The 22,491-nt window shown below is 40.3% G+C and overlaps 2 protein-coding genes across 6 annotated transcripts in view; both read left to right on the top strand.

Annotated features, from left to right (window-relative positions):
* Positions 1 to 429: 429 nt before the first annotated feature.
* LOC143038869 (pseudouridine-5'-phosphatase-like) lies at positions 430 to 9,099 on the top strand. 5 transcript variants are annotated; one of them, XM_076208517.1, is made up of 5 exons: positions 430 to 579; positions 4,250 to 4,468; positions 5,057 to 5,275; positions 5,448 to 5,680; positions 8,695 to 9,099. In XM_076208517.1, exons 1-5 carry the CDS (start codon positions 453 to 455, stop codon positions 8,872 to 8,874), a joined length of 978 nt encoding a protein of 325 aa, XP_076064632.1. In that variant the 5' UTR covers positions 430 to 452; the 3' UTR covers positions 8,875 to 9,099. The 5 variants fall into 5 exon arrangements, with proteins under 5 accessions (XP_076064632.1, XP_076064634.1, XP_076064635.1 ...); XM_076208518.1 differs by lacking the exon at positions 430 to 579 and adding an exon at positions 796 to 1,101; XM_076208519.1 differs by lacking the exon at positions 5,057 to 5,275 and having other exon boundaries at positions 435 to 579.
* Positions 9,100 to 10,168: 1,069 nt separating this feature from the next.
* The window catches only part of LOC143038870 (WD repeat-containing protein 3), a 100,427-nt gene continuing 88,104 nt past the window's right edge, over positions 10,169 to 22,491 (top strand). Inside the window, exons 1-3 of the mRNA XM_076208522.1 lie at positions 10,169 to 10,260; positions 14,496 to 14,681; positions 14,805 to 14,964. Of these exons, the coding sequence (XP_076064637.1) occupies positions 14,514 to 14,681; positions 14,805 to 14,964 (328 nt within the window). The 5' untranslated portion in view covers positions 10,169 to 10,260; positions 14,496 to 14,513. The remainder of the gene's footprint in view (positions 10,261 to 14,495; positions 14,682 to 14,804; positions 14,965 to 22,491) is intronic.

Here is a 22,491-nt window from a genome sequence, read left to right as displayed (position 1 = left end):
TCCCTAGTTTCTGATTGGCTGCTGGCTGGAGCTGGCCGAGACGTCTTGCTAACTACGGCGAGTTTACAGGCCTATCTCAAGTTGCGTGACGGCCAGTCGCGTTGCTGACGTCATCAGTCTGGGTTGGACCGGCCAGGGAAGCAAACATCTCCGGTGTGGCCGGCGTCAGCGGTTGAGACAACGTCATCACACCAGCCTCAAGACTCGAGTCACGGAAGCGGGTAGCGCGTATCACGAGTGAGAATGAACTGCAGTGAAACTAGACTGCCATGGCTAGGCACCGCGGTAAAGGGTTGATACATCAGCCTCCTCCGAGTATCGTCACTGTAGTGGCATACCGTGGACACCGTCTCCTGCGTTCATGTATAAACACTTCTGGACTACCGACAAGGTTAATGTTCGAGTGGGTACCAGCCCTGCAAACCACAACAAAAAAATAGACTCATGCCGCGATGGGCAAATTTCGTGGGCTCCGTCTTTTTGACTCGGGCCACTCCGGGCCGATCCGATGGGCCACGTACAAGACCCAGCTTGCCATTCGGCACTCACAGATTAGAGAGGGATTACAAAGGGAAAAAGGTAAAGTTATTCGCTAGTCTCACAAATGCAGTTCTTATCTATATCATTGGATAACTCCTATCATTCTGACTATTTTGAGCCCCCATAAATAAACACCGGAAAAAAATAATTACGTCAGTACTGAGTTTTTAAAATAGTTTTTTTTTTCATTGGCGGGAGATGTTGTGAAGAATAACATTACCTAAAATATCTCTTGCTATCAAGGTTCAGACTAATATAATCAAAGTTCATACTCGGCATGTTCCACTGGCACCCGGTCTATCGATGTGTGATTGCGTGTAGACAAGCAGACTACTGAGTTGGTGAATCGAGTGACCGATTCTCTTCATTGAATCACTCATAAAAACTCGAATCACTTAAAAGAATCGAGTTATCATCATTAGATTGGACAGACTAGTAGTCTAGTACATCAGACAACAGAGTAGTCATTGTTTAGGAGGAAACTTTATTTGTCTAGGATTGCAATGCCCGACTTTCAACCAGTGCGATATGTGATATTTGATATGGATGGATTGCTATTAGGTAAGACAAATTACGTTGAAGAAATCTCAAGTCCGAAAATTATAACCAATTGTCATTTACCAATCGTTACGAATAGCATTGCCTTTCAGTTCATGCCTCTCAAACGGGAGATAAAATGTTTGCCCCCATCTGAATTCCTGTGAGGACATTACCAAAGCAATATTATTGTAATTATACCCGAAGTTAAGGGGAGACCCTAATTGCGGGGAGGGTTTATCTGGTACCTTTTGGTCAAGGTTAGGTCTACCTCAGTGCAGGTCTGTGTTTTTATATTTCTTGGGGGGGGGGGAGGTAAGATTTGGACATCTCAACACAATAACACCTATATAAATGAAAAATCAATATGTTGGAAGGTAGAATAAGTAATGTTATTATTTTTTTGTAATTGTAATGTACAGATGTAAATATAATTAAATGTGTTCATCTTGAAACACCAAAATTAAGATACGAGGATATAGTAAATTGTGGGAGGGGTTATAGCAGCCTTAGCCCCCAGAAATTATGGGCCTGCAATGAATCCTGTCCATACCAGTGGATGTGGATAGTATTTGTTGTTTTAAGTGTACGCCAAACCATTTTCTTTGTCAACTTGGTACCAGTTAGGGACAACCCAGTCAACTGTGTCCCCTTACCACATCAATGATCAATGTGCCATTGGTTGGTGTGTGGGTCTCTCCTTAATATTTACCTTACTTTGGTATTGTGTGACATTTGTTGTATTGGTGGCATTCATTCATTTGATTATGGTAAATAATTGGTTGATCATTTTATGGTAGATAAGTTAATAGTAATATATAATATATTTATTGCATTTCATTGTATCTGGATCTCTGCCACCCCCCCACCCCCATCATATGATGGGGTGGGGGTGCTTCTTCCAAATTCCAGTATACTACATTTTTTAATGTTGAAATTCACTTCGTTCTTTTTACTCCAATTCCAGACTTTGTCCAGATCTCCCTGAAAAGATTTACAGGCTTCTTCGCTACTCACTCTCTTCAATAGTTTTGCATCATCTGCAAAGAAGTTTATGTAGCATTTAATTCCTTCATCCATGTCATTTATATAAATAGCAAACATTATCGGAGCCAATACAGAGCCTTGGGGGTACTCCACTTATCATGTCTACCCATTTTGAGTTCTTTTCTCTAAGTATCACTCATTTTTTTTCCTTTCAAGAAGTCCCCCAAGTATTGTATTGATCTTGCTTATCTTTCATTCTGTGTGGGGACCATACCACTGATGCATATTCCAGTCTTAGATGGATCAAGGTTTCAGTAATTTTTTTTTTTCATCATCTCTTCATCCATATAGTGAAAAGCCATGTATAATCTTTTGCAGCAGTTTGTATGTCTCTCCCACAGACTAGCTGATATGCTTGTCAGGTGACAACACTCAAATCTTTCTCCTCTTTTGCTTTTGTAATGGGTTCACTTCTCAAGGAATAACATAAGGATGTTCTTTTGCCGCTATAGCCCATTTTCCAGTACCTTGTATTTTTTAGCATTGAATTTCATTTCCCATTGTTGGCTCCATGCAAAAATAGTCTACAGTCCCCTCGTTTTTCACTCGTCTCATGATTTTTGTTTCATCTGCAAATGTGATGGAATTGGTTGTGGCTTCCATCATGTCATTGATATAGACAAGAAACATTATTGGTGTAAGCACTGAACTTGTGAAACTCTGCTTGTTACTGCTCTTCATCATTACATTTAATCCTTTACTACTGTCCTCATGTATCTTTCCTTCAGAAAGTCTTTCATCCATTTTAATAGTTTGCCTCTCAGTCCCCCAACATGCTCCAGTTTCCACATAAGTTGACTGTGAAGTACTTTATCAAGTGCTTTCTCTAGGTAGAGGCACACACAGTCCACTCACCCCACTCTCACAGTGTATCAGCCTTTTTTGAGTAAAAGCTTTAAAGGTTCAACACGCACAACCTTCCAGATCTGAAGCCAAACTGTCTGTCAGAATGTTTTTTCAAAATAATTGGTCAAATTTTTCACAATCCTCTGACATGATTTCACTATTGTGCTGGTCAGTGACAACAGCCTATGAGTAAAAGCAGCAACGACTGCAACAGCACTGTAGGAGAGAGGCCAAATGCAGAGTATGGGATCCAATATATTTTACGTTTCGCCCTACTGGGCGAAACGTAAAATATATTGGATCCCATACTGTGCGTTTGGCCTCTCTCCGACAACAGCCTATGATTTAGTGGTGTCTCTTTGCTTCCACCTTTGTAAATTGGTACCAGTATTTGCTCGTTTCCAGTCAAGAAGCACTATGCCTTCTTTCAACAAATATATAAGACTACGAGTCTTGTCTACCAGTTGTATCCTACATTCTTTCTAAGTATCCAGTTTTAGATTTTGTCAAATTCTGAAGCTGTTGTCACATCCAATGATCCAAAAAGATTGAGCACTTCCCTCACTTCTCACCTGTTTTTTTTTTCATCTCGCATTCCTCTAAAAAAAAAGTGCTCTCTTTTGTAAAAACCAATTGGAAACTTTCATCCCCTATTTCTGCCTGAACTGAGGCCTCTTGAAAAACCTGTCTCAGTTTGCCATTTATAAACCTGTAAAATAGTTTTTAGTTTATCTTTGCATTTATCTCATACACCTCTTTCAAAGTTGCCTTCCTCCACTTGGAGAATTCTTATATAGTCATTTCTAGCTTGTTTGTAAGCTTCTTTTGTTTTATTGCTTCTCTCCCTTTATTTTCCACAAGCCTCATCCCTGGCCTTTTTTTCAGTCTTGCACTTTTTTATTAAACGAGTCTTGTTTCTGCTTCTTTCTTCCATTTATCTTTGGCACATGTTTGTTCACTCCCAGGCTGTAAATACCAAGAAAGAATTCCCTTTTCCTCCTTATTACTATGGTATTCATGAATGCATCCCAGTTTGCTTCTTCAAAGTATTTCTTCAACCTTAAGTAGTCTGTTTCCCAAAAATTGAATCTTCCTTGTATGTGTGATTCATTCCTTGGTTTTATTTCCTCATCCTCCAGCTGAAATTGAATTGTTACATGGTCACTTCTTCCTATTGGGCAAAGAAAACACAAGGAGCTGATGATGTCTGGCTCTTTGGTTAATAATTTATCTAATTGTGTTCATATACTGATAAATGTATTCTCTTCTTACTACACAGACACTGAGAGGTTATACACAGAAGCAATTGAAAGAATAGTGGGCCAGTATAATGCAGTTTACACATGGGAAATCAAAGTGAAATGTATGGGTATGAAAGGACATGAGGGAGCCCAGTACATTATTGACTCTCTTCATTTGCCCATCTCGGTTGAAGAGTATTACAGTAAAGTATCCATAGAGTATGATAAGCTCTTCCCAACTGCTAAATTGTTGCCAGGTACCAGCATATAACTATCCACACAAAGCTTCTTGCATATAGTGGCCTGTCTTGCTCATTTCCATTTGTATCAGATGTAATACATGTATTCTGTCCATCTGAAGAAAAAAAATGGCTGTATTGGTAACATACATGGCAAATATAAAAAATAGTCTTGATAGCAAGTTTGGTTTATTGTATGCACTACATTTTTATAGTTCATCAAGCACATTTTATAGCAAAGCCTTTGATTAGAATTTTGGGTGTATTGTTGATCCGTGTAGCTTCTCATTTCCACCATATTTATATTTTGTCATTGATAATCAGAGCTTCTAACCATGAGGACAGTATTGTGCTGTGGAGTCAGTCATAGAGACAGTTTAGGAAAGATTTAAAGTAAATGGGAGGAAGGAGGGATAGTAGAAGTTGAAAGTGATAATCTATTTTGAGTGGAGATTAGTTTTCAATCATTAAAGAGCATTGCATAACTCTTGTCCACAGGGGTGTGAAAAATCCATAACATGTTGACTCAATACCCCATATGGGGCACATTTACTTTGAAAGGTTATGATTTATAGCTGTTGTCTTTAATTTTCCACTGACTTTCAGACACTGTGGACTTGTACAATCAGATTCATTCTAAAGTTCTTAAAACATATGGTCATGAAATATCATGGCAGGAACTCATGAAGTTAATGGGGCATACTTGCATCGAAACATGTGAGGAGATTTGCCAAATGTTTAATATCCCTGCACAGCCAGAGCAATACAAGAAAGAAGTTGAGAGTCTCTATAGTTCAGTGTTGCCTTCAAGCATGTTAATGAAAGGTAATGTGCCTTTCTTTGATAGAAATAGAATCCAAGACAAGTCCACTATATGTAAAATTGCTGCTTGTATTTCAATTTGGAAATATATGGTGTTTTTTTCATTATACTGATGTGATAATATAACATATATGTAAAAAAATATGTTTTATTGATAATGGTGTGAAAATTTTAGGGGCAGAGAAACTGGTGAGGCATCTGTACAAATATGAAATACCAATTGCTATTGCCTCAGGGAGCTCTGAAGAGAGTTACAACCTGAAAACAACAAATCACAAGGAGTTTGTGTCTCTGTTCAACCCTGTGGTACTTGCTTCTAGTGACCCTGAAGTTAAAAATGGAAAGCCAAACCCAGATGTTTTTTTGGTCTGTGCAAAGCGTTTCAAGGGTTCAGTGGACCCAAAGGAGGTAAGACCAATGCACATTGATATTATATAGTAATAGATCTCTTGATTTCATATATTTTCTTTCATGTACTGATTTCCTTGTCATGTGTCAAGATTTAAAACAGATAGCCTGGCTGGAAGGGAAACACTGATGGGGAGAAACATATTTTATTTTAAAGTTGGGCGCCTGAGAAATGGTAATGATTTGATCTAGCAGCAAGAGGAGTAGGGCAGGAGGGAGGAGACAATAAGGGAGGCAACAAGCTATGCTCACAGCGTGGTGCTCCTAGGTGGTCTGTTTATGACCAGGTCACAGCAATGTTCGTCAAGTGGTGCCCCAAGGTGGTCTAGGGGAGACAGCAACAGAGTTGGTGGGGATGTTCAAGTGTGGTACTCCCAAGGCAGTCTGCCTCATCAGTGAATTCTGTCCAGCTTATATGCCAGGTCAGGTCATGACCCATGCTCTAATTGGCCACTAGGGAGAAGTGTCAATGCCACTGGAAAGCCAGATGCAGGGATGTTCCCAGGCTGCTGACCTGGCTAGGATGGACCTTAGATGGAGCTGGGAATGTACGTGCATTCCCAGGGGACATCATGCTATCTAATGGGGTTGTGAGATTAAGGACTACTGCCTAATGTGCCCCCACTATTACAGTAGACACAATTGATTTAAAATTAATATACTTGAACTAAAATCCATCCTGGATGGTTACCTTTGAAATAATGATGTTCAAGGTAGCGTATTATATAATTCTATGCTTAATGGCATAGTTGGGAGGTTATGTAATTCAACACCTAATGGTGTAGTTAGGACATGGATTCTTATGATCTAACTTTCTGGCCATTTATCCAAATGTTTCTTTCACCTGTGACTAACCAAACCTATTTTACTATATCTTTGGGAGAGAACACACTTGACCCTAATCTCACTACACAAATTTTACATTTACCAGAAATATTCTTCCGATCACATGCTCTCTAATACCATGTATTTATGTTGTGTCGTCTCATGTAATTTTCAACTCCCTCAACCCATTTTATCCCTCTTATGAAGAGGGGTGGCTTGAGACTCCTTCTAGATAACTTATAATAATATTTATCATATTTTCAATTTTTATATTCATATATCCTCATTAAATTCAATATTTTGACTAAGAACATTGACATACTTGTTATCAAGAGGGGTGGCTTGAGACTGATTCAAGCTGCACACAAGAAACAGAACATGGCTGGCAAACATGTTTGTATCTATGTATAAAACTACCAACTACCCTTTTGTACTATCACTCAAGACTTTGTTAACTCATTCCTTGAGTTAACATCTAGATATCATAACTCCCTTAAATTATTCCTCTAATGGAATCCTGAATTGGAGGGTGGAAATTTTTCTCATTTTCCTAGCACTAAGGTTCCTTGTCTATGTTTATGTCTGAATGTGTTCTAATGACGTCACAGATGGGCGGAGCTATAGTTTACCCATAATGCTTAGTGATCTCGCTTATAGAATCTTCAAGAAAAAATACAATTAATTGAAAATAATATTCAAATAAAATTTCTGGCCTTACATTACTTGGTCAATCAGGTTTTTATAGACACTTCATCAAAGACTACTCAGGTGTTGCTGCTCCTCTTACGTTGGTTTACTACTAGGGTGGTTGATGAATGGAATAAACTTAGTAACCATGTAGTAAGCGCTGAAACTATCAGCTGTTTTAAAATACAATTGGACAAGTTTATGGATGGGGATGACAGGTGGTGACGGATACGGAGCTGCCTAGTGTAGGCCTTATGGTCTCTTGCAGTCTCCTTTATTCTTAGGTTCTTATCCAGTTTCAAAATTTTCTTCTTCCATGCAAATTCTTGTATAGTCATTCTTAGTAGCTTGTTTGTAAGCCACTTTTGTTATTGCTTCTTCTCTTTCTCCATTTTTCCCAAGCCATTTTCAGTCTCACACTTTTTTGTTAAAACAGTCCTGTTTCTGCTTCTTCCTCCTATGAATTTTATGCACGTGTTTGTTCACTCCCCAGTAATAAATATCAAGAAAGATTTCCCATTTCCTCCTTATTCCTGTGGTGTTTATGAATTCCTCCCAGTTTGCTTCTTCAAAGAATTTTTCAACCTTAAGTAATCTGCTTTCCTAAAATTGAGTCTCCTTTGCCTGTGTGATTCATTCTTAGGGTGATGATATGTGGCACTTTGGTTAGTAACAGATCTAATCTTGCAGGGATGTCATCTCCTCCTACCCAGGTCTCTTCCTTTACCCATTGGGGCATGTATTCTCCATTGCTATACTTGACACAGTATTTCCCCCAGGAATCTGCTGTGTCGCTTGCTTCCCATTCCTCCCAGTTGACTTCACTGCAATTAGAATTTCCAATAAGGACTATATTGCTACTTTATTTATTTATTTATTTAATTTTTTCAGGAAAAGAGCTGTATTCAATAACATTGCCAAGGGCTTCTTGTGACATTTTGGCCACCAACTCTTGGGAGTTGAGGGGTGGTCTCATAATGTAGATGCTGCCACACCATGACTTGTGTGTATCATTGTGGGAATATTTCTTTGTTACTGGCTCAAAGTGGTATGAAGAGGAGAGGAATTGCCAGTTGTCAGCCCTTCTTGTGTGAAAATGTGTAAGAAATACAGTTGAAATTAATCTTGGGTCCAGTCTGGAGACTGAATGTCAGCCCCTCAAGGCTGAACCTTCTATTGGAGTTGAGGGAGTTGTCAGGTTTTAAACATAGGTAGCATTGCTGTCCATCTTGCAGGACCATCACAAGCAAATGCTCATCATTGGCTCCATTGTAATATATTAATTGAAGTGTTGATAATGATAACTGTTGACTCAAGTTCCACTGAATCTCAAAAAGACCATCACATACAGGTAGTCATTGGTCCCAATTGAGAGCATTAGGTGATAATTATATTGGGAAACACCAGTGTGGGTTAGAAGATGAGGTGGCTGCTTAGATTAAGTTTCATTGTGAAAATTAAGTTATAATATCTTGATTTTTTTCTCACTCTTTCTCTTACAGTGCTTAGTGTTTGAAGATGCTCCCAATGGTGTGTTGGCAGGTGTTCGTGCAGGGATGCAGGTAGTAATGGTGCCTGATTCTCGCATGGACCCAAGCTTGACCAAGGATGCCACACTAGTCCTTAATTCACTAGAAGATTTCAAACCGGAACAGTTTGGACTGCCACCATATGAACAGTGATATTTATAATTATGTTGATAGAAATTATTTTAAATTATAAATCTCTGCAAACTTCTATACATCAGAACTGTGTGAGGTGGAAATCTGAAGTTATAAAAGTCTACAAGACATTGAAGTTGTGGGGAAAAGATGAGAGTGCCTAGGTCAGAATTCAGTAAGTTAGACTACTTCTGATGAACAGAAAACAAAACCTTGATATGAAACTTAAATAAAGTTATCACACAGCATTTGGTATCTTAACCTTGTTTGAGTATGGGATTATTAGTTTGTTGCAGCCTGTCACACAACTAAAGAAAGGGATGGATGGGTGGGCTGTGCCTTTCTAGACCTACAAAAAGCATTTGATAAAGTACCACACAAAAACCTAACGAAAAAATAGAATCTATAGGTGGCATCAAAGGAAAATTATTGGAATTGATGGAAGACTTCCTGACTGGGAGAAAAATGAGGGTAGTAATTAGAGACAAATACTCAAATTGGGAAGAAATGATAAGTGGTGCCTGCAAGGTGTATTGGCTCCAATCATGTTTGTCATATATATAAATGACATGGATGAAGGACTGGAGTGTTGTATGAATTTCTTCGCAGATGATGCAAAAATAATTAAGAACTAGAAAATGTGCAAAGAAGGGCAACAGAAATGGTACCGTGTTGCAAAGTACCTTACGAGGAGAGGCTAAATAAAATTGATCTGCCTACCCTGGCATATAGGATATCCAGAGGAGACCAAATTGAGACTTTTAAGATTATAACCAACAAGTATGACAAGGGATGTATCGAGGGTCTCTTCAGAATGAGAGAAGAAAGTGCGACGAGAGGTCATGAAAAGAAAATTTTCAAGACAAGGGGTAGATTAAAACCGTCACAAGTACTCTTTCTCGAACCGAGTGATTAGTGTCTGGAATAGTCTGCCAGATAGGGTAGTTTGAAGCCAGACTTGACAAATATTGGAAGGGTCAGGAACAAAAATTTAATTATTGGGCAAAAATCAATACAGCACACTACCGCCAGCCACAAAGTGTCCTGGCTACCATACCGGACCCACAGGACCTTTAATGGGCCTCTTCCGTGAGTAGTTTTACACAGAATATTATATATAGTAATAAGGTTATAGCAAAAAGAAAACAACAATAATAAAATTATATAATACGGTACTGTTCTATTTAATTTTTCCTAGAAATGTTGATACAGTCCTTACATGTATGATGAAATGATTAAATAAACATTTACTTATACTATAACGCATCCTAAGATACGATCATCGCATTTCGAATTAATTTGAACGTTTGTTTTCGACACGCAATCGGACAAGCTGATGTAAACAAACTATCGTAAACACGTGTGTAACCCAGTGCTAGTATGACAGTGTCGTATGTTGTAAATGTAGTAAGTAAAAGGGTTAGGGATTATAATATGAAACATGTATGACCAAGTTTTATCTTAATGTAAGGTCACATGAATGCAAATGGTTGAGTATGCAGTGATAAGGACATCTAGATCATTACGCTGGAAAAGAAATGTTAGATACGAACACAAAATTTTCAAAATTGGTTTTAAGTTTTAACCCATAAATTCTTGTATATGAAAGGGAATTTCATTAGAAACAAAATACTTTTTAAATAGCTTGAAAACTAAAGTAGATACGATTTATTTCTATACCGAAGTGTGGGAATCAACTTGAGGGTGGTAATTTCAAATTTGATCATCCTTAAAATCCAAACTGCTGGCCCAGTTGACATAATTATAGATCCCATGATTAAACAAAGTAACTCCTTTGAAAGTAAAAATGGACAATTTATAGTGTCACCCAACCAACGATTTCCTTATGTGGCTTGTTTGTTTCTGGTGAGATATGACTTTTTATGTTGTGTATTGATTGATGGTGTTCACCATTTCTGTTGCAAATGCGTAGTTTTCAAGTAATTGATATATAAAGATATGCCTATGAGACCTCCTGAAATGTCTACATCTCCCCAACGATCTTGGGGGACCTGTGGGAAATTGGGGTTTTTGGGTGGGGGGATTATAATTATTACATTGAGTAACATGCATTGCAAAACAGGTCAGAAATAAAGAAAATCACATAATAAACATATGAAAATATATAAATTATACTTTTCATGGCGGTAGTGAGCATTGTTATTGTAAAGCAGTGTTGCTGCCACATTAACATTTATGATATTTCCGCTACATTTGAGCATTGCTGTTATTGTTAAGCAGCGTTGCCACATTTATGATTTCTCCGCTGGGTGAAACTATAAATTGACCTAATGGATTCCATTTATTTTATTAGCTATCATAATAGTTAAACACACACTTCTACTAATAGTTATACAGTCGAACCTCGAAAGCCCGGACTAATTGGGGGGAAGGGTGGTCTGGTCATGCCAAAAGTCTGGTCATCGAAAATATCGCCCTAACACCCGTAGATTTTCGTAGTGGTATACATATAGGTAATGTATGATATGACATAGAAACACATAAGAATAATACTCTAACACTGTAATAATAACAACACTGTAATAATAATACTATAATACTAATAATTCTGTAATAATAACTGTAATACAGGCATGTAAATGTACTGTTTATACAGTGTACTGTACTGTATTTTTTATTACGTACACTGTAAATATCGGAAGGTATGCACGCGGGACAGTGGTGGCGGCCAGGGTTGCCGCGTTTTCTACACTACCGTGTAGAATGGAAGTGTTGCCATACTGGGCATACATTTTTTCCTCGGGCGTGTGCAGACTTTCATAGCAAGATATACTTGTCAAACTTTGACAAAATGTTGGTTCTAGTTTTTTTATTCTTGAATGTATATAAGGCCCTCATACCCTAACATATTCAGTAAAATATAAAAATATTTTTTATATTATCGCCAAAAGAAAGCTGAAACTTTAGCGTAGAATTTTTTCCTACACCATAAAAACGTATCTTTTGGGGTACAGTATTTTATAAGTAACATAATTACCAATACAAGTCATATATTTTGATGTACCATATATTATCTGATAACTAGTTCTATAATTTTTAAACAAAAGTTTGAGTTTTTGAATGTTTTTAACGGCCCACTGATATGTAGAAAAAAATTCCTCATGTCCTTGTGCAGTTGCCACATGCCGCTATTTTACTATGTTTTGGTAAAAAATTCTACGAAATGGCAGCCCTGGTGGCGGCTTGACTGGTCTGGTACACGTGTACGGCCGTTGCTGCCACCTACCGGACAAATAGGGAACTTTGCTTGAAAAGTCCGCCCTTTGTTCATTTCGACAGGTCATATGAGGGTCCGGGCTTTCGAGGTACGACTGTACTTTAAAGAGAGCTCAAGATACGTTACTAAGAGTGCTTTGGTGGGGATTGGAGTGGTCTAGGGGGGCAAAGCCCCCAGCAAGGATAGGTTAGGTTTGGTGAGGTTAGGTTAGGTTTGGTGAGGTTAGGTTAGGTTTGGTTAGGTTTGGTTAGGTTAGGTTAGGTTTGGTTACATTACGTTAGGTTGAGGTTAGGTTAGTTGTACACAAAATCGCAACTCTCAGTCCTCTCGAGGCTTCATGAATTTATTCCCGATTTTAGGGTTAGCAACTCTTGCGCGGGCGGAGTGCACTTCTCTAAATGTAGTGGATAGAACGAAAATTTTTGTGAATCGTTGGTAACGCTGCTCAATAACAACATGGTACATTCGCATGAGCCCCTGCCACTGCCGTCATTGAAGGTGTAATTTATGTATTTTCATATATTTTTTATGTGTTCTTGTTGATTTTACACCTGTTTTGCAATGCGCATTACTCGATTTCATGCTCCCCACCCAAAACCCTCAATATCCTACAGGGTCCCCCAAGATCGTTTTTGGGTAGGAGAGGTAGGCATAACTTTATATAGTAATTACTTGAAAACTACGCATTTGCGATGGAAATGATGTACACCACCAGTCAATACACAACATATCTCACCAGAAACACATAAGCCACATCAGAAAATCATTTACTGGGTGAAACTATAAATTGACTGAAAAAATACTTTATTCATTTTTCTATTTCTGTAAATTGGTGTAAAAAATAATTCACAGATTTCATCATAAATTTAAGTTAGGTCTTAGGATAGTTGCAGTACTGACTGGTTAGTGTACCAAGAGGCAATCTAAAGGTAAGGGCTAAGGCACCAATAGATGCACTTTTTAATGTGATAGTTTTTTTTTGCTTGTTTTTCCAGAAATAAGTGACTTGAAGATCATTGTTAATGAATGGCTGTGCATTGGCTGCAGAAAAATGCATTTTGGATTGTCAGGTTTTGCCGCTAGGAAACTGATATTTTTCAGATGGCTTCAAGTCATGAAGAGCTGCAAGAAATGGTCAAGGGCCCTATCAATTGGGCTGAAGTCACTGAATCCAAAACAGCTAACCGATCAAGTTGTTTTTGAAGTTATTACACAACTGAGTCACCATCGTGGAGGAAAGCAGAAACAGAAGGATCCAAATTTGTCATGGAAAATCATCTGAGATTGTCTTAGCATCATATATCAGGATGATTTGACTTACACATTTCTGAAACACCTATAAGAAATCATTTTCATACAGTCAATAAGGAAAGGCATAAGAGTATCAAAGATGGGAAGGCAGTCAAATACTAACATGGTTTCAATGATTTCATGGACCAAGTACATGGACATGGTCCATGACATGGAATACTGACCATATTAATAATAGTTATACACTTGCTAGCATAGCCATAGCCGGCTATGTAATAGGCATAGCATGGCCTGTCTAACATCTTAAAATTCATACCATAACAATGTAAGTATTATTTGTGAAGAACACCCTCTGTGACTACTACTTTTATTATCTCCAACATGTCATTTGTAACCAAACAAGACTAAGTATCAGACAATATCTATATGTCGAGTAGGCATGTCCCGCGCGTAAATGCACAGCCTGATTATTATCAATAATCTTAAAGTTAGTCATTTCCGGGAGAAAATAGGCTAAATAAACACGAATATCACATTAAAATACTCATATATAGGTGCCATACCTTAAGATTTCCACTCTGAAAACTAATTTGCCATGGCTAATAACCAAATTTACATTTGAATAAGTCATTTTTGTTTTTTGTTTTTGAAGGGGCTTACACTTGCAGAACAGCAAGACAATTTGAAAACCCTGAGCATCAGCTGAATGCTACAAGCATTCAAACTGAGGCATGCCCATTTGAACATGTCGCAAAAGATGGCACTGTAAACATTACATCCGTGATGGTGGCGCTGCCTGTGGATTCGTGCGTACCTAGAAATGTTAATTAATGATCAAGATGTTTCCAAACTATAACTTCCGCATTGTTTGTTCAGTTTAGTGAAGGAATCATCCGAATGCTGGAGATCCTATTTACAAATGTGATTTTTTCAGTCCCTCGTGTCAAAAAGAGATGATCTCCACTTTAAGTTTAGTCAAGTTTAGAAAAAAAAAGTCAGGAAATTAAGATCTGTTGTCCAGAACACTTAAGCCTTTGATTTTATTCTGGCAGATTCTGTGACTTCACCTCTTCAGTGCAATATTGCCCCCAAGACAAGAAGTACTGGTTATTGCTAACAAAATATTAATTTCTTATAATGTCTTCTTTTTCAGGGGTGAACATCAGGAAAGATGGGGTTGACAACACAGTATTTGCGATATGTTCCTGGTTCAATGTTTGGTGTTATTTGTTCTGGGAGCAGTATTTGTTTTGTTACAAGGTTTTGCCAGAAAGGAAAATATGTGGCTGTTCCAGCATGTGAGAAGGTCTTTATATGGGACATGCACAAAAGAGCAAAGGTATTCATTTTTCTTGATATATGTGATCATTTGGAAAGGAATTTCCTTGCTTAAAGTTTATGATTATAGAATTTTCTTGGTGTAAAAGACGTGTTGGCATTTCTTTTTTTATATTGTTTGAAGGTTCTCACATTGGATGCTGAAGGTCAGGGTGAAGCTTTAGTGCTAGCAGCACGCCCTCCAGCACCAGGAACTTTGGACAACACACACCTTGCAGTTGGTTACTTAAGTGGCAGTATCACAGTATTTGACTTACATGTTGGTCAACCACTCACTTTTGCAGGTTTGTGCATAACATTTACTGTACTTTGCATGCCAAAAGGCCAAAAATTAAACTATTAGCACTTTTCATGTAAAATTATAGAACAGCTATATGCTTATGGTGTTGTAATCAGTATTCAGTCTACCCCCAGTTGTTCATTGGTTTTCCTTTTCTTTTGACAACTTGTAGTTTTGGAAGACTGCTGGCTAAGTTTTATAGATTTAATGCATACATACATATACCAAAGGCTTTTTTCCCCTTACACGGGGGGGTAGCCAAAAAGAAAAAGGCATAGAATACAGATTTAATACATCAAAATAAGTTCTAATATGAATGCAGGCTTCAGGCTTTGGAAAGGAGAATGTGCCTTGCCTTTGAGATCCTGTTTAACCACTTCAGTACGGGACTTAAATCTCGCGGGCAGCAGCCAATGCCAGCCGTATGACGTCACGTAATAATATTCTTATCATAAAATATAGTCGCCGCTTATATCGATCGTTCTCTCTTTCACCCGCGAATTTTGAAAACCACAGAGAATGGGATTCAGGGCGCATTTGGGAGAATGTAAAAACACAGGGGCAACTACAATAAATATAATCAAGACGCCGATATGGCAGCGTCGCGAATCCATTTGCTCCTCATGACGCCTACGTGTGCGGCACCGTATGGAAGGGGTTAAAGAGAATCCACAAGCTAATGGGTTAATGTTTGAAGAATTGTCAAACCAGTCCATTGTCCTAGTTTTCTCTTGCAGGAGAGTTATAGCCTTCTGGAAATTGGCCATGGGCACTGGTTTAGCATAAATATCACTCTGTGAATAAATTTTGTGTAACTGTCTGGAAAGAATGAACTTTGGACGCTGTAGTAGTAGGTGCTCTGTCCTTAATTTGATGGTTGCATCTGTCTGTTACCAGAATGGTTCTTTGTTGGTACTGTTGTAATCCAGAGTGATGACCTGAATGTAGGTGCGCCAGTGCTATTTTTGTTTGTCTTGGAAGTGACTTCTCTGCTGAGTTGAATGATAATGTAGAATATGGCAGTCTATTATGGAGTGAAGGGTGGTTAACCTCTTCAATACAAGTCAAATTCTTGTGTGCAGGATCAGATGCCTGATGTATGATGATTTGATGATGTATCACATTACTAGTGTTACATACTAGTGTTATTCCCTGTGGTGGGGGAAAAGAATACTGCCACCAAGTGTTTCCACTTGGATCGTAAGAGGCGAGAAGAAAGGGACGGGGATTGGGACTAGGCATCCTTCTCCTTGTAGCCCCACAGGGGACATTCCTAAACGAAAAAGTAAAGGCATAAGAGGGTCTGGGAGTTTTCAGACCAGCACCCTAAGGTTTGGGTCTTTTAATGTGCGTGGATGTGGTACAGATGAGAGTAAAAGGGAAGAGATAGGTAGTATGTTTGTGAGAAGAAAGATGGATGTGTTGGCTTTGAGTGAAACTAAGTTGAAAGGGAAGGGTGAGTGTAAGTTTGGGAGTGTAAATGGGAGGTTATCAGGAGTGAAGAGAGGGCGAGGGAGGGAAGGGGTGGCTATTCTAGTAAGTGAAGAGATAGGTAAACGTGTAGTGGAGTGGAAGGAGGTTTCCTCAAGGATAATGTGGATGAAGGTGAAACTGGGAAAGGAGATGTGGGTCTTTGTAAGTGCATATGGGCCTGGCAGTGAGAAGAGTGTAGAAGAAAGGGAGGCTTTTTGGATAGATTTAACCTCTTCACTCCGGGGCACATCACATGTCTGGCAGCATTAGCTGCCCGACGTGCGATGTTGCGTCATAATAATCGCATTATGAAAAATAAAGTCAGTGCTCAATTGTTCGTTCTCTTTCACCCATGAATTTTGATAACCATAGAAAATATGATGAAGCCAGTTTAGAGAGAATGGAGGTTACGTAGGTACGACTACAATAAATATAATCAAGACGCCGACGTCGGCATCATCGTGTACCCACTTGCTCCTCATGACGCCTACGTAGGTGTCACCATATGGAAGTGGTTAAATGAGTGCATAGAGGATTTAGGGAGAAATATCAATGTAATAGTACTGGGAGACCTTAATGCTAGGGTAGGAAATGGTCCAATTGATGGAGTGGTTGGGAAATGTGGAGTTCCAGGAAAGAATCGTAGTGGAGAGTTGATGGTGGAAATGTGTCTAGAAAGAGAGTTGATGATAGCAAATACAGTGTTTCGGAAGAAAGTCAAGCATAAGTACACATGGGAGAGGGTGGTGGATGGAAGGGTGATAGATAGAGCATTAATGGATTATGTAGTGGTAAATAGGACTATGATAGGAAGAGTTAAGGATGTACATGTGCTAAGGGGAGAGGGTGGGGGAATATCAGATCATTTTTTGGTGGAAGGTAAGTTGAGAGTGGAGGATAGATGGAGAAAGAGGAAAGGGACAAAAGGTAGGGAGGTGCTTAGAGTGAACTCTTTAAATGAAAAGGAGAAGGGGTACAAGAAAAAGCTGAAGGAGGAGTGGGAGGGAGTGAAGGATAGAGTAGAGCTAGGTGTGGAGGAGGAATGGGGATGGTTCAAGGAGGGAGTCACAAAGTGTGTAAGGATGGTCTGTGGAACAAGAAGGACAGGAGGAAATAGAAGGAAGGGTAGTGAATGGTGGGATGAGGAAACAAAGAAGGTTGTAGAAGAGAAGAAGCTAGCTTTCACAGATTGGTTACAAAATAGGAGGGAGTCATATGAGAGGTACAAAGAAAAAAAAAGAGAAGTAAAGCAAAAGGTAGAGGAGGCAAAGAGGAGAGCAGATGTGAAGTGGGGTAAGAGTATGACAGAAAATTTTGAAAGTAATAAAAAGATGTTTTGGAAAGAAATTAAGAGAGGAAGAGGAGGCGAATCAAGTAGAGAAGAAAAGGTAAAAGGTGCAGATGGAGAGATGATAATGGAAGAGAAGGCAGTAAGGGGAAGATGGGCAGAATATTTTAGGGAGTTGCTAAATGTAAAGGAGGATAGGGAGGGAAAGATAGTTGCAGTGGGAAATGCTAGGAAAACGAGAGTGATGAGTGAGGAAAATGGAGGAGAAATAAGGAAGGATGAAGTGAAGGCAGTTGTTAAGATGATGAAAGCAGGTAAGGCACCTGGTCTGGATGGATGCCATGCAGAATGTTTAAAAAAAGGAGGTACAGTGATGGTGGACTGGATGGTGAGGTTATTTAATGTTTGCTGGAGAGAGGGTAGAGTGCCGGAGGACTGGAGGAGTGCCTGTATAGTTCCACTTTACAAGGGAAAAGGGGACAAGTGTGAATGTAGTAGTTTCAGAGGGATTAGCTTGTTAAGTGTAGTTGGGAAGGCTTATGAGAGGATCTTGATTGAGAGGATTAGGAGAGGAACAGAGGGAGTAATTGGTGAGGAACAGTGTGGTTTTAGGACGGGTAGAGGTTGTGTAGATCAGATCTTTGTGGTAAGACAAATATGTGAGAAAGCTATAGGAAAGGGGAAGGATGTTTTTTTGGCTTTTATGGATCTGGAAAAGGTTTACGATAGGGTATACAGAAAGGCACTGTGGGAGGTTATGCAGATATATGGGATAGGAAGAAAGCTTCTAGGAGCTGTCAAGAGTTTCTATGAGAGTAGTAGAGCTTGTGTCAGGATTAGAAATGGAGAGAGTGAGTGGTTCGAGGTAAAGGTGGGACTTCGTCAAGGATGTGTTATGTCGCCCTGGCTGTTCAACTTATACATGGATGGGGTAGTGCGAGAGGTAAATGCAAGGGTAGTGGGTCAGGGATTGGAGATGGTTAAAGAAAATGGAGAAAAGTGGGAAGTGAGCCAGCTGTTGTTTGCGGACGACACTGTGCTTGTGGCAGGATCGGAGGAGGGATTGAGGAAGTTGGTGACAGAGTTTGGGAGAGTATGTGATAGAAGAAAGCTAAAGATGAATGTGGGTAAAAGGAAGGTGATGAGATGTACAAGGGGTGAAAGTGGCAGTAGACTGGAAGTGAGGATTAAGGGAGAGCAACTGGAGGAAGTGGATAGTTTTAGATACTTGGGTGCAAATGTGGCAGGAAAAGGTGGAGTGAAGGTGGAGGTAGAATGTAGATTGAGAGAAGCGAGTAAATGCCTTGGTGGATTGAAGAGTGTAATGAGTAATAGACATTTGGGAATGGATGCTAAGAGTAGACTGTATGAAGGAGTGATTGTGCCAACAGCACTGTATGGGGCAGAAACATGGAACATGAGAGAGGAAGAGAGAAGGAGTTAATATGTGTTTGAGATGAAATGTCTGAGAAGTATGATAGGGGTTACTAGGCTAGATAGAGTGAGAAATGAGGAGGTGAGGAGGAGAACGGGGGTGGAAAGGGAGCTGGGAGATAGGGTTGATGAAAGAGTATTAGGATGGTTTGGACACATGGAAAGTGAGTGAAGAAAGACTAGTAAAAGAGGTGTGGAAGCCAGATGTGGAGGGAGTGAACATGAGGGGACGTCCTAGGATGAGGTGGATGGATGGGGAGAAAGGGGGCTTTGGGGAAGAGGGGAATGTCTGTTGAGGAAGGACGGGAGAGGACAGAAGACAGGGGTGAATGGAGAATGGTTGTATATGGATGATGTTGTGATGCATGAGGTGGAATGGGCGGGGGGATGGGGAGTGAGGTAGTATGTGTGAGCAAAATTTGACGCAGCCCGAAGGGATTTCTCCCCGTCTTCTCCTTTTATGCAATGGGAGGATGGAGAGTGGGGGGTCGACGATTTAATGAAGCGGCCTTGCTGTGGATGTGCCGTGTCTTGTGACACTGCTTCTGACCCAGGGCAGTGGACAAGGTTCAGGGATGACCCGTCATCCGGGAGGTGCTAAGATAAGAGGGAGGGTGGAGGGATGTGGAGTGTATTCAGGGATGGAATGGGTGAGAATGATTTTATGCCTTTTTCTTTTTGGCTACCTCCCTTGTAAGGGGGAAAAAGCCTTGGTATATGTATGTACATACATACATACATATACCAAAGGCTTTTTCCCAAAAGACAAAGGCATAGAAACCACTCCCACCCATTCCTTCCCCTACATACTCCACTCCCCCTTACCCTCTTCCTGCCCTCTTATCTTTGCACCTTCTGGATGATGGGTCATCCCTGCATCTTGTCCAGTGCCCTGGGTCAGAAGCAGTATTGCAAGACACAACACATCCACAGCAAGGCTGCTTCATTTATTTGGCGACCCCCCCTCTCCATCTCCTCATGCAGAAAAGGAGAAGATGGGAAGAAATCCCTTTGGGCTGTGTCAATATTTTTTCTCATACATACTCCCTCACCCCCCACCCCCAACCCATTCCCCCTCATGCATCACAGTATCATCCATACACAACCCTTCTCCATTCCCCTATCTTCTGTCCTCTCCCATCCTTCCTCAACAGACATTCCCTCTTTCCCAATGCCCCTTTTACCCCATCCATCCATCTCATCCTTGGTCGTCCCCTCATATTCACTCCTTCTACCTCTGCCTTCCACACCTCTTTTACTAATCTTTCTTCACTCATTCTTTCCATGTGTCCAGACCATCCTAATACTCTTTCATCAACCCTATCTCCTAGTTTTATCAAATAAAAAGTCACTGCTAATTTACTCATTCTCTTTCATTCTGCGTAATAACAGAAAACATGATCAAGTCAGTTCATAGAATTCAGGGGTCACTCAGCTACAACTACAAAATAAATATAATCAAGATGCCAATGCTGGTATCCTCCTATGTCCACTAGCATCTCATGATGCCTACAAAGGCATCATTGTAAGAAAGAATTTAAAGAAAATGGAGAAAAGTGGGAGGTAAGCCAGTTGTTGTTTGCTAACACTGCACTTGTGGCAGGATCAGAGGGGAAATTGAGGAAGTTGGTGACAGAGTTTGGGAGGGTGTGAGAATGGAGAACGTTGAAGGTGAATGTGGGTGGAAGTATGAGGGGAGAGGGTGGCAGTAATTTGGAAGTGAGTCTTAGAGGAGATAGGCTGGAGGAAGTGGTTAGCTTTGGGTACTTGGGGTCACATGTGGCAGGAAAGGGAGAAGAAGAGGTGGAGGCAGATTGTAGAATGAGAGAAGCAAGTAATTGCCTTGGGAGAGAAATAGACATTTGGGAATATATGCTAAGAGGATATTGGACGAAGGGGTGATTGTGTTGATATCACTGTATGGGACAGAGACATGAAACATAAAAGAGGAAGATTTTAAATGTGTTTGAGATGAGGTGTCTGAGAGGTATGGTAGGGTTGCAAGGTTGGATAGAATGAGAGATGAGGAGGAGAGCAGGGGTGGAAAAGGAGATGGGAGATAGGGTTGATGAAAGAGTATGGGGATGGTTTGGACACATGGGAAGAATAAATGAAGAAAGATTAGTAAAAGAAGTGTGGAAGGCAGAGGTGGATGGAGTGAACATAGGGGGGGGCAACTGAGGATGAGATGGATGGGGGGGATTGAGCAAGAGGGGGGTGTCTGTTGGGCTAGGAAGGGAGGCAGAAGATAGGGCTGAGTGGAGAATGGTTGTGTATGGACAATACTGTGATGAATAGAAAAGAGTGGGTAGGGGATGTGGGGGGGTTTAGGGAGTGGTTATGTGTGAATGATATTTTGATGCAGCCTGAAGAGATTTCTTCCCTTCTCTTTTTCTGCATGAGGGGACAGAGAGGGGTGGTCACCAATTAAATTAAACTTCCTTGCTGTGGATGTGCTGCGTCCTGTTGCTTTTGTTCTGACCCAGGGTAATGGTTGAGGTGGAAGGATGACCCATCATCCAGGAGGAGCCAAGATCAGAGTGAGGGATGGTGAGTGGTAATGAAATGGGTGGGGGTGGAATTATGCCTTTTGACTTTGGCTACCTCCCTTGAAAGGGGGAAAAAACCCTTGGCATGTATTATGGTGAATCACAATGGCAAAAGCCGACAAGACTGAGAATAAACACCTTGTGAGATCGAAACCTTTATTAGTACTACGTTTCGCTTGTTACAGCTTTTTCAAGTACAGACATGACACACACTCTGAGCGCATATAAGCCAACAGGGAAGGAACTGGGAGAGGTTATCAGGGAGGGGTGGGTGGTAGGTGGAGGGGGAGGAGGGGGACGGGTGGGACTTGGTGGAGACAAAGGAGGACATTTCGGACAGTTTGTTGAAGTGGACTAAGGGGGACATTTCATACATTTATTTAATGCGGGTAACAGATGGATTATAGGAGGGGCGATGTTAAACATGCCTCTGTTCTGCTCAATGGTTTTGAAGCTTTGAATGGCGGCCGCTTCGAGGCATTTTCTCCTCATCCTGTCTGGTTCACTAAACAGAAGTTCTGCGTTATCCCAATCCATCAGGTGGTCGTTGGTGTTCCGGTGGATAACACATCACCACCAACGCCTGTGTTATCCACCGGAACACCAACGACCACCTGATGGATTGGGATAACGCAGAACTTCTGTTTAGTGAACCAGACAGGATGAGGAGAAAATGCCTCGAAGCGGCCGCCATTCAAAGCTTCAAAACCATTGAGCAGAACAGAGGCATGTTTAACATCGCCCCTCCTATAATCCATCTGTTACCCGCATTAAATAAATGTATGAA

The sequence above is a fragment of the Oratosquilla oratoria genome, chromosome 25, assembly GCF_046742065.1.
Source record: "Oratosquilla oratoria isolate Oo_2021 chromosome 25, ASM4674206v1, whole genome shotgun sequence".
NCBI lineage: Eukaryota > Metazoa > Arthropoda > Malacostraca > Stomatopoda > Squillidae > Oratosquilla > Oratosquilla oratoria.
The sequence above is the reverse complement of the archived record's forward strand: the minus strand, read 5'-3'. Positions and strand labels throughout refer to the sequence as shown.

Coding starts and splice junctions, on each gene's coding strand:
- LOC143038869 (XM_076208517.1), top strand. CDS start 453: ATGGGCAAATTTCGTGGGCTCCGTCTTTTTGACTCGGGCCACTCCGGG. Junction 580..4,249: donor GGGATTACAAAGGGAAAAAG/GTAAAGTTATTC, acceptor CTTACTACACAG/ACACTGAGAGGTTATACACA. Junction 5,276..5,447: donor TTCAAGCATGTTAATGAAAG/GTAATGTGCCTT, acceptor TGAAAATTTTAG/GGGCAGAGAAACTGGTGAGG.